At 41.1% G+C, this 12,273-nt stretch overlaps 1 protein-coding gene across 1 annotated transcript in view; it reads left to right on the top strand.

Moving 5' to 3' along the window:
• PROM1 (prominin 1) overlaps nucleotides 1-12,273 on the top strand; it is a gene marked incomplete at both ends in the record, with an annotated part of 118,334 nt that overhangs the window by 67,520 nt on the left and 38,541 nt on the right. Inside the window, 4 exons of the mRNA XM_079711628.1 lie at nucleotides 2,122-2,185; nucleotides 3,079-3,168; nucleotides 9,259-9,476; nucleotides 11,633-11,707. Of these exons, the coding sequence (XP_079567754.1) occupies nucleotides 2,122-2,185; nucleotides 3,079-3,168; nucleotides 9,259-9,476; nucleotides 11,633-11,707 (447 nt within the window). The remainder of the gene's footprint in view (nucleotides 1-2,121; nucleotides 2,186-3,078; nucleotides 3,169-9,258; nucleotides 9,477-11,632; nucleotides 11,708-12,273) is intronic.

Below are 12,273 nucleotides of genomic sequence, written 5' to 3'. Positions count from 1 at the left end.
GCCTGTGCAGAGGGGGAAATGCTTCATTTCCCCAGTTTGTGAGTAAAAATTCATAATATTTTTTACCTATCATTCTAAAGATGCCAAAGTAAAATCTGTTTCGTAAAAAGTTGGCAAAGTTAAACACACAGCAATCATGGCTGGTGAACTTTGAGATTGCTTTCATAATCTTGGAAAGAGACTAAAGTGTTATGGCTTTGGGGGAAACTTATGTAGTTCAAAATATATGAAAGAGCTCTAACAAATCTATAAAAAGTTGGGCAGAGAATGTCAATAATTGATTTACAGAGGAAATATAACTGGTCCCAAACATCATAAAAATTTTTTTAATACACCTTTATTGGAGTATAATTGCTTCACAATGCTGTGTTAGTTTCTGTTGTATAACAAAGTGAATCAGCCATATGCATACATATATCCCCATATCCCCTCCCTCTTGAGCGTCCCTCCCACCCTCCCTATTCCACCCCTCTACGTCGTTGCAAAGCACCAAGCTGATCTCCCTGTGCTATGCAGCTGCTTCCCACTAGGTAACTATTTTACATTCGGTAGTGCATATATGTCAATACTACTTTCACTTTGCCCCAGCTTCCCCCTCCCCACCGTGTCCTCAAGTCCATTCGCTATGTCTACGTCTTTATTCCTGCTCTGCCACTAGGTTCATCAGTACCATTTTTTTTTTTTTAGATTCCATATATATGTGTTAGCATACAATATTTGTTTTTCTCTTTCTGACTTACTTCACTCTGTATGACAGACTCTAGGTCCATCCACCTCACTACAAATAACTCAATTTCATTTCTTTTTATGGCTGAGTAATATTCCATTGTATATATGTGCCACATCTTCTTTATCCATTCATCTGTCAGTGGACACTTAGGTTGCTTCCATGTCCTGGCTATTGTAAATAGAGCTGCAATGAACATTGTGGTGCATGTCTCTTTTTGAATTATGGTTTTCTCAGGGTATATGCCCAGTAGTGGGATTGCTGGGTCATATGGTAGTTCTATTTTTAGTTTTTTAAGGAACCTCCATACTGTTCTCCATAGTGACTGTATCAATTTACATTCCCACCAACAGTGCAAGAGGGTTCCCTTTCCTCCACACCCTCTCCAGCATTTATTGTTTATAGACTTTTTGATGATGGCCATTGTGACCGGTGTGAGGTGATACCTCATTGTGGTTCTGATTTGCATTTCCCTAATGATCAGTGGTGTTGAGCATCTTTTCATGTGTCTCTTGGCCATCTGTATGTCTTCTTTGGTGAAATGTCTACTTAGGTCTTCTGCCCATTTTTTAATAGGGTTGTTTGTTTTTTTGATATTGAGCTCCATGAGCTGTTTGTATATTTTGGAGATTAATCCTTTGTCCGTTGTTTCATTTGCAAGTTAACCTTACTCTAGTAATTGGAGAAATGAACCATTAAATAATAATGCACATTTTCACTAAGAAGATGGGTAATAGTTATTTTATTTAAAAGTGGTAACATCCAGGGTTGCAGAGGGTGTGGGGAAGCAGACCCACAAAGACACAGTAGGCAGAAGGGTGAGTGGCCCCAGCAGAGGTCAGTAATAGCTGCTAAGTAAAATGATTCTAGGGTGGTAGATTTCTCACAGCCTCAAATTCTCTTCAGTTCCTCCTTTCAAGAGGTGGATCTGTTTTCCATCCCCTCAAATCTTGGATGTGTCTGTGACCTGCTTTGACCAAACGAATGATGTAGACGTGACCTTGTGCTAGTTTTGACCTTAGGCTTCCAAAGGCCTTGCAGTGTCTACTCTTGTCCTCTTGCTAGAGGGACTGCTATGTGAAAACATCCAGGCTGGCCGCTTGGGAGGAGAGACCACATAGAGAGAGGGATCCATTTGTCCCCAGTCAAGCCAGCGCCAACCAGGAGATTGGCATAGCCAATCCACAGAATCATGAGAAATAAGAAATTATATTTCTTAAGCCAATAAGAATTCTGAGCATCCAAAAAATAGAAATATCTCTAAGAACCTGCTTTCTTTTAAAAAACACTCTAATTCAGGATAATTTTCATATGTTAAATCTCTTTTTATTGTGTCTTGGGAAACCTCCAGAAGAAGAGGTTTCATTTAATCTTTTTTTTTTTTTTTTTTTAAGCAAATTGACTATGTACTGGACCAGTATACCACCACAAAGGCAAGGGCATTCTCAGATCTGGACAGTGAGTAAAATTTAATGTTGCCTCAAATGTGTTTGTTTTGGCTAGAAGATGCTATGGCCATCTCCCATAAAACATGGACTAAGAAATGTAGTATGCTGTTTCTGCAATTTCTGTGTGAACAAAGGGGGAAAACAGAACAGTAATTCCCTAGCATTATTGACAACATGTAGTTTGTTACTCAGCCATTAAAGCCTAGCATATATTATAAAAATGCTTCTGCTTTCCTGCAGTCACAGGCACCTGTTCTTCACTCCCCACGCGAGAGAAGAATTGGGTCTCCATCTGATCTGCTGTTAAAGACAGATATGGGTCCCCCGGCGAAGCCAGTGGCTTCAGGAATTAGAGGGGTGGGTGGTGCTGGTCCCCACATGCTCAGTGGTTAGCAACCAGGGGCTGTTTTGCCCTCAAGACGACATCTGGCAACATCTGGAAGCATGTTCAGTGTCCCGGTTGGGTCCCATCCATTGGCAGAGGCCAGGGATGTGGCTAAAAACCCTGCAACACACAGGTCAGGTCCCACAGGAAAGACGGATCTGGCCCCCGACGTCGATAGAGCCCGGGTTCAGAAACCCTGGTCCAGCTGGAGAGGTTAGGGACACCTGCAGCCGTGAATCAAGGTGATAAGGTGAACCTATTCCTAGTACAAAGAAACACCGAGTCTGCGGTGGTTACGTTTTCACGGGGGCGCAGCTGGTGTGAGGGCTTGGAAGTGTGCCAAGAAATCTCCACATGAGAGTCCACGGCCATACGGGGTATGGAGTGAAAAGTGGGATTTCGCGTCGGGAGAGACTAAACCAGGCAACGAAATCAGCATCGGGAAGAGGCTGAGAGGTAAGAGGAGAATAAAGAGAGAGACCCCACCCTCACTGTCCCTTATGCTTCTTGGAATGTAGATATTAAGTTGTTGCTGGGAGGCGGAATTTTCGAACAGCTCAAACCTAAAGTGGTCCCTGTGCTGGATGACATCAAGGCCATGGCAGAAGGTAAGCACCGTGGCAGCAGGACCAAGACAGCCTCCACCCGGAAGGCACAGCTTCCGAGGCTCCCTCGCCCTTTTCTCGTTTTCCCTGAGGGTCAGCTAGGGCAGAGCCACAGTCCGTCCTTCCTTCCTTCCTCCCTCCCTCCCTTTCTCTCTTCCATCCTTCCCACCTCCCTTCCCCCCTTCCTTTTTCCCTTCCCTCCTCCCTCCCTCCCTCCCTCCCTCCCTTTCTTTCCTTCCTTCCTTCCACACCTGGCCCCTGCCTATCTTTCCAGTCTCTTCCACCAGCACCCCACTTTCCATTCTAGCCGTGAATCTCAGTCTTCATTCTGATGTAAGTCCCCAAAGGTGTCATTCTCCCCCAGACCCTGTACTGCACAGGCTTCCTCTGCCTGAAACGCCACAGAACCTTCTTCATCTAACGTACATATTAGAAAATTGTGTTCCTAGAATGTGTATTTAGCTTTGACAAAGACTGAAGTTTAAAACAGCAAGGCTTGTCTTTAGAATGAGTCTTACCCCTATGGTTGAATCATAGTCAATCACAGCAGAGGTTCAGTGGTACTTGAATAAAGGAAAATAGATGGAAGAAAAAAGAAAACAAACAAAAACATAAGTTTTCTTGCTTTTGTCCTTACTGGGATATTGTTAGTGTACAACAGTTGTCCGAAGTTCACAACAAATACACTTAAGCTCAACTGAAATAAATCTTCAGCCAGTGGTTACTTTTGTTTCTATCCATTAGCCGTATTTCTGACAGAAGGAGATGGGTTGGGGAGGGGTCCTTCCTTCCTTCCTTCCCCTCATGGTGAGGAAATGAGGCTTCCTGCCATCCGTGGTACTGACCAAGGAAGCTGATTGTCCAGCCCCAGTCAGTCCTCAGATGAACACAGGCCCTGCTGCCAGCTTGACTGCAACCTCAGGAGAGATCCTGAGCTCAACCACTCAGCTAAGCCAATCCCAGATTTCTGACCCTCACATACTGTGTGAGATAATAAACCTTTGTAGTTTTAAGCTGCTGACTTTTGGAATAGTATCTCCTGCAGCAATAGATAACTAATACGGTGCACAGTCCGCAGTGGCAGCTATTTTCCTAAACCATCAATTTCCTATCCAGCCTTCAACACATGCAAAAGGAGAACTAAACGTTTCTGATTTCCTAGTTAATATACTATGCTATTTGTGACTCATCAGAATATAATACTCCTTGATTTTAAGGCAGCATATATTGTATAGATCTTTGGATTAATTAATGTCTTTTTAGGGGAAAAGAGGAAAGTACCACATTAAATGCAAAATTGATTGCATGCTCATTTCACTAAAGTTAAAATGTAAAAAAGAAAGCAAAAGGAGCCAGTGAATCAGGGAAATACGGTAATGTTTAAAAACTGAAAGACGGCCCACTATGGAAACAAAAAATAATGAGTGAAAGAAAAAATGCACAAAAATGGTAACACAATGGACTAACAAGGGGACATTGTTTTAGATAAAGAGCTCAGTGTCCAAGGAGTGTAACCTCTTAGTCCTGTTAATTAGTACATTTTCTTACAACTGAGTGTTACATTTCTTTCCTCCAATAACCCCATTTACGACACAAAATGAACTCTTTGTCATCATGGCTGACAGATGGCCCCCAAACCGTGTGTTATTGTCCTTTATTGAAAATTAAATGGCATTAGTCATAAAATGACACCCTACATAAGTAGGGTGTCAGGTTGAAATATCAAAATACTAAAAAAGTGAATTTGCAATGGAGCACCATGTGCTTGTTTATTAAGCCCGTTAACTAATAGTATATAGTGGAGGGTCTGATAACTACTGTAATTTCAAAGTAGTGATGAGCAGACACAATACTGCCAGGTATCAGCAAACACTGAACATTAAATGAAAACATTTCTGATTTCTTCAGTGACAGAGGCACTGACAGAGATTCACTGTCTACTTTCATAAGAGAATCAAAGGTTAAAGTGTACCTGGAGGCTAGTGGGGATGAAGATGTGGGTTGGGTTTGGTTTGGTTTTTTTTTCTTCCAAGTTCACAAATCCCTTTGAGTGTGTGCACAGACCCCAGTTTAAGAACCACCGATTTCACCTCAAATAGTTCAGGTTTGTCCAGGTAACTGATTATATCAGAAACAAGGAGCTCCAGGTTGTCCTAGAGTTGAATGAACAGTCTTCGGTGATTACTTTGTCACTTGCTGTTTGAGCATTTCTGCCACAGGAAGGAAGATGAAGCCCAGACTTTTTCCCCAGAGAAGTTTCCTTCCATAGCTGCCCATCTTCTCTCCCCCTCACCCCCCCACCTTCGCCTAGCCCTGTGTCTTAGCAGGAAATATCACTTAATTGGCGGGAACAAAACTATGAGGAGAGGTGGACACCTTGGTGGCTCCTCATTGCTTCACCTTGAGACTTCATCACTCATGTCTAATAGCCACGCAAAACCTTCCCTCTCCACTGCCCTCGGCATCCCTCTTGCTAATGATCCTCTGGGGTCCCCCTCATTATAACTTCAAGTGTTTACACCTCACTGATGGATTAATCATCATTTGGACTGACCCTCTGACCTTTTACAATCAAATCTCTCCTGTCATCTCTCTTACTCTCTTATAAACATCTTTCGAGTAATCGTGTCATTTACCTGATTCATACAGACAAATCTCTATCTGGTTTTCAACTAAGTGGACTGTTGTCTCATGCAACTGAAACTAGCTTCAGGTGAGGCTTGATCTAGTGGTGAGATTCTTTCCATCTAGCTGTTGTCTACAGTGTCTGCATCATTCTAATGCAAACTCCCCTTGCAGTTGAGAGAGGGCTGACGCCAGCCACACTGGTCCTCCTCCTCAACCAGATTTCCCTCCAGTTGGGTCACCTGAGGTCCCATGGCCAGCTCTGAACCAGTGCTACATAGGGGAAATGGGTTGCCTGGGGGCAGTCAAGGCCCACTCCTTAAGCTGAGGGTAGGACCCATGTTACCCAAACTCTGCTGCACCATAGGGGAGGGGTGACATGGCTTCTGAGATGCCAGCCAGCCAAGTCCAACAAAGCAAGTGTTTGTAGAATTGATCAGCCATGAAGTAAAATTTAGAAAGCTATTGAGTGTTGAGGTCCTGCCCTGTGGCAATGCTATATAGCAGGTACTTTTCCTGCATCATGTCAGTCAGTGCTCACAACAGCTCTGTGGGGTGAGTATGGTTACCTCCATTTTACCAACTCAAGATAGTGAGGCTCAGAGTTCATGTAACTTGTCCCAGATGAGGTAGCTGGGAAGTGGCGGAGTTGGGATCCAGACCCTGGTCTGATTATAAGGCCTGTGCTGCCTGGACCATTCCAGATGGTATTTGGGTACATTTGGGAGTGTTAAGGTGTAGGGTGCTTCTGGGCCATCCACAGCAACACAGCACAGTGTAACTTTGAAAGAACAGTTGGGAATCTGGAGTTCAAGAGCTGGTGTGACCACAGGATGATGCCAGGCATCTCTGCACCCCAGATCCCTCTCAAGTCAGTGCATTGGAGTAGTGGTTGGCCAAGATCCCTTCCAGCTCCCAAATTACGTGAAGACAAATGCTGTGCAAAATGGTGCAACGTGGTTGGCATGTACCGTTACTTTTGGCCTCATGGTTTGCCCAGTTTTTAATGTTTTCATTACAATTCTAGCTGGATTAAAGTCGATTAAAACATTTTTTTTCTTTTCAGTGCTTCCTGTATTTTATTTATATATATATATATATATATATATATATATATATATTTAAAGCCAGCCTGAATAAGTTAAACTTTAGCCTCTGATGTTGCCAGAGCTTCTTAAAATGTACTCAATAAACTGCTTTGGCAAGTTTTTTGCTAAAAATCCTTTGCAACCTTAAGTGTCTGGTGGCCTTTGGAGAAAGCAGAAATATGCAAATGGATTTGTGCAAGTCATATTTGAGCTGCAGGCTAAGACCTATAAAGGAAATGTTCTATGAACTAGTAAAATGTTAATTAGCTAAAATTGAGAATCTAAAATATCTTTCCACTGACTCCAGATACATAATATATGTGATCTCGGTAGGCTTGGAATGACCCCCAGAGTTATAACCCAGTAGACATTTTATAAAATGCTTTGAAGCCTTTGGAAAATAAAATTATTACTTCTGAGTCCTTCTTGGGACATGACAGCATAGAACCCATAACCTAGAATGTCTGTACACGGTGCCTAAATGGACACATGTTTTCTGGGCCATCAACTCGTTTTATCATCCATCATTCTTTGTTGTTGCTGTTGTTTGTTTGTTTGTTTCTTGCCTTAAAATAACCCGTCTTGAAGTCAAAGTGGAAAAGGCAATGAGAGGTAAACCACAGAACATTAAAGTGTGAGGTGTGTGATGTGAGTTATATTTTGCAATGCTCTTTTGCATTCTGTTGTGTGTTTCTAGTTGCAGCTGTGTTCTTTGATTCTTGTTTCCCTGTGGCAGATATTTATTGAGCCTCTAATACGAGCTGGGTACTAGCTCCATGCTTTGCTGATAATCCTGGGAGGTAGGTGGAAAAGATGAGAAACTGAGGTCCAGAGTGACTCTTTGATAAAATCTTTGTTATTATTATTATAATTATTATTATCTCAAATACTGTTCAGATAGTAGTTCTTCTGCTGCCTTGTTATAGCACCTTTGGCAAACTCTTTCACATCTCAGGACCTCAGTTTACTCATCTATAAATTAGGAGGCTGGTTGGGTCATCTCCTGGTTACTAGGGGAATCTGTGATTCTAGGCTGTGCCTTAGCAGGTTTGCTCTTAGGAGGTGGCATTGCCTATGTCATCCAAGATAGCACCCCAGCCTAGTTTTGATGATTTACTCTGAGACCTGGGGAGGCTTCCAGGATTGGACTGTATGACCCTTCATCCCCAATTCTATCACCTTATCTGAATAGAAAATCTTGGAGTCTGCTTCAAGTGATCTTTTCTCTTGAATTTTGGTCCTGTCCTGGAAGGTAGTAGAAGAACTGGGGTGAGCCCTCGTAATACTTTCGGCAAGAGACCACGACAGGAAAGCATTAAAGTGTGTGTGTGTGTGTGTGTGTGTGTGTGTGTGTGTGATTTTAGAACCAAGTTTTATGTGGTTGCCAGGGAAAATTGGGAAAACCAGTTTTTAAGGGCATTTACACTTTCCTAGCAACATGCAATTGTGGCCTGATGCCCTGACATCTGTTCTGTGAGCCCGGAAGACTTATTTGCTTAGAAGAAAATCAGTGCCCTCTAATTTAAGTTTCACATCTTTTAGTGTTGTGATTTTAAGTCGCTGTAGAAAAGAGTTGTATTTTGCTACCTCCCAAGTCATGAATATGGATTTCTATACCCCAGAGAAATCAAGATAGCAAACAATTTTTAGGGATCACCTAGTATAAGAATGTGTCCAAAATAAAACAGGTGGACTCACTGCTATTGAGGAATTTCAATTTGACCATTCTAATCCCCACATTTTGTGATGAACATGGTGGTGGTTTCACCATTTTTCAGATGAAGACATTGCCAAAGAATGTTCAGGAATCGACTTCCGGTTACACAGCAAGTAGCGAAGTTGGGATCCGTACCTAGACTCGCCTGAATCCAAATCTGTGATCTTAACCATCGCTGTGTCTACTTCCAGCTCTTTGAATATCCATCACCAAAATCCCTCTGGGTGTGATCAGTTTTTATGTGAATTAAAACTCCTTGGGATTGAAGATGCTGGCCTGTCTGGGCTGACATCTTCAAAGCTAGGCAAGGCTAGGGCGGTGACACCTTTTCCTGTGGCTTCTGCTCCAATGCTAGCCAGTTAATGCTGTGCCCACGAGTCTCAGTCACATTCCTAGGTTGGTACTCACCCCTGCGTATTTGTAAGAGCCCCCAGGTAGGAAAGCTGAGTTGGTTGGAGTAGCTGTCAGAGGCAGAGGAGGCCATCAATGTCCCTGTATACCCCTTTCAGACTGCCCCTCACAGCAGGCTCCTCTGGTTGCCTTCCAGTGTCATTTACAAGTTTATCGCAAGTTCCTTTAGGGTACTTTTGTAGATGAGAAGGGATTTTTCCATTTGCCAGCCCAGTGGGTGCCTCTGTTCTGAAGCAGGCTGTGTTCCTACAGAAATCCAAGAGACCAGAGAAACCCTGGTCGAAGTGAACAGTATCTTAACGGACATGAGACAGTTATCTGCAAATCTTAACAACAGCCTGAGTAACGTTAAAAGGAACCTGGAGCAAGCACTCACTGACCCCATGTGCTCTGTGCATCCAGTAATGACCACTTGCAGCAACATTATGAACTCTCTAAGCCTTCTGGATGGCAGCATCGATTTTGATCAGGTGAGGAGGTAACCTGGCTTCAGGGCAGTGTCATTGGGACAGCTGGGGAGGGCTAAGCATGGACTCACCCATCAGGTGCCCAGTGGCTGGGGGTCTCTGTCAGCCTTCCTAGTTATTTAGCCGTCATGTTGGAACGGCTGCAGGAAGAGAGAAGGAATAATGGGAAATACTCCTTGAGAGTTCTCTGCCATCGATTTGATGAAATATATCAGAATGAATTTAGCTTTTTTTTGTTCAGATTCTTCTTTTTTTAATTTTTATTTTATTTTGACAGTTTCAGTGTGCATTTTATAAGATATTGGCTATATTCCCTGTGTTGTACAATGTATCCTTGTAGCTCATTCTATCCATAATAGCTGTTCCTCTTAATCCCCAACCCTGATATTGCCCCTCCCCGCTCCCCACCGGGAACCACTAGTTTGTACTCTGTATCTGTGATGAATTCAGGTTTAAAAAGGAAAAAGGAAGCAGAAGGCATTTTTGTAGACCTTTAAAAATTAAAATATATTTTTAAATGATAGGGCTAGTATATTAACCACAGGTGCCTAGATATAAGGCAATTTCTCACATTCCCAAAGAGAAGATTAGAAAAAAAAGAATTTGCAGCAACTTGAATATATAAAGTTCTGGGATGTAGATAAAATAATCATGTCTACTCATAATTTTTAATGTATCAATATAGTGATATGTACACATCACACTTTATATAAAACAATATTTTAATATAGCTAGATTTTTCTGACTTTCACATTTCATGAATCAATTTTATTCAAACACTTCACATTCAACATCTGTGTTGAATCTACTACAATCACTTTTGTTGTCATTGAACAGTTTTTCAGAGTGTAGGACCTATACTTGCATTTAAATTGTTTGAAATCGAGTTCTTTTGGGGGTAACTTTTTTTTTTAACATCTTTATTGGAGTATAATTGCTTTACATGGTATGTTACTTTCTGCTGTATAACAAAGTGAATCAGCTATACATAAACATATATCCCCATATCTCCTCCCTCTTGTGTCTGAGGTAACTTTTAAGTTTGATGGGCTTTTAAAACATGCAGAAAATCTGCAAGATTGGTATACAAGGAAGCCCTGTTTACATCTTTTACCCAGATTCACCAGTTGTCAACACTTTGCTCCATTTGCTTAATGGTATTATTTTATACATTTATCTATGTATCTATCGTCTATTGGTACTATCGTATATATGCATACAGTACTATGCATTTTGTCCTTTTCTCAATCATTTGGAGGTAAGTTGCAGACATTATGCCCTTTTACCCTTAAATATTTCAGTGCATTTCCTAACTTTACATAACCATTATGATTACCAAAATTAGGACATATGACATTGACCCAATACCACTGTCTAATCCACAGTTTATATTCAAATTTTGCCAATTTTTCTAAAAAATGCTCTTTAAAAAAATTTTTTTTTTCCTTTCTCCAGTTTAAGGTCCAGTCTAGAGTACACATTGCCTTTAGTTGTCATGTGTCTTTAGTTCCTTTAATCTGGAACAGTTTCTCAATCTTTTTTCTTTGGTGACATTGACATTTTTTAAGACTGTAGGCCATTTATTTTATAGAATGACTTTCGATTTAGGTTTGTCTGATGTTCCCTCATGATTCGATTTGAGTTATGCCTATTTATCAGGGATTTCACAAAAGTGATGTTGTGTTCTTGATACGTTGTGTCAGGAGGCCCATGATATTTGTCCCAGAATTGGTAAGAGATAGAACACGTTAAATCCATGTATAACACTATAAATGAAAAATTTATTCCAGACTACTTACCAATATAACCACTATTACTTTTAAGCATGTTTTTTAAAAGGTTGTTTACAACTCTATTCAACAATATTCAGTACCTGAAATTGTGAGGTCACACATATTCAATCTGTGTTACATTTCTTGCCCTTATTTTTAGCTGACTGCAATAAGAGACCTTCAAACATCTAAAATTAGTGCTTGTAGAGTTCATTCCAAGCTAATGTGTCTTCCTCCAACAATACACTATTGTTCAAAGGAAACTTAGATCACACCCTATAATATAGAGACTTCAGGACTTGGATTTAAGATGATTCCCTTTTTTATGACAAATAATTTAGGTGGGGGTAATCACCTTGCTTTATATCTTGTTTTATAAAATTTCAGCTCCCATCTTTGGATGAACAAATTGGTAACCTTAATGATATTCTTCAAACAAATTTGTCCAGCCTAGTCCAAAAGGTATGTTTTTTGGAAAAAAAAATACAGTAGATTATTTTAAAGAATAGAATAGTACATAAGGAAATAGGTAACAGCAAAAAAGCAGTGAAATTCTGGACAGGAGTTGCCAAGAAGGGTGATAGATGTTATCCTCCAGGTAATTTTGTTCATTCCCATTCAAGAATTTTTTATTATGCATCTATTGTATGCAAAGCACCTTGCTAGGACCATAAGAGATAAAAAGAAAAACATGATCTCATCTTCCTGGGGCTCAGAATTGGATGGGTATAGTGTTGGACCCCATGCTGATTCTGACACAAGATGCTCTCCCACTCTGCCGGTGAGTCAGCCATGTTGATTTTGTTTCTTCCCACTTCTGCTCATGTGTACAGGCTGTGTGCTGTGCCTGGCACTCTCTTCTTTCTCCCTCTCCTTTGCCCAGCTTCTTGGGCTACTAGGGACTAGTTACTTTAAGCTTTATATATCACTTTCTTAACGAGGCCTTCCCTGGGCATCTTGACCAGATCAAAACCTTTTTTAATACATTCTTACAGCATTGCAAATATTCTTTGTTAAGTTCCTCACAA

Source organism: Hyperoodon ampullatus (genome assembly GCF_949752795.1).
Source record: "Hyperoodon ampullatus genome assembly, chromosome: 1".
In the NCBI taxonomy this organism is placed as follows: Eukaryota; Metazoa; Chordata; class Mammalia; order Artiodactyla; family Ziphiidae; genus Hyperoodon; species Hyperoodon ampullatus.
Note: the sequence above shows the minus strand (reverse complement) of the source record. Positions and strands in the feature narration are given on the sequence as shown.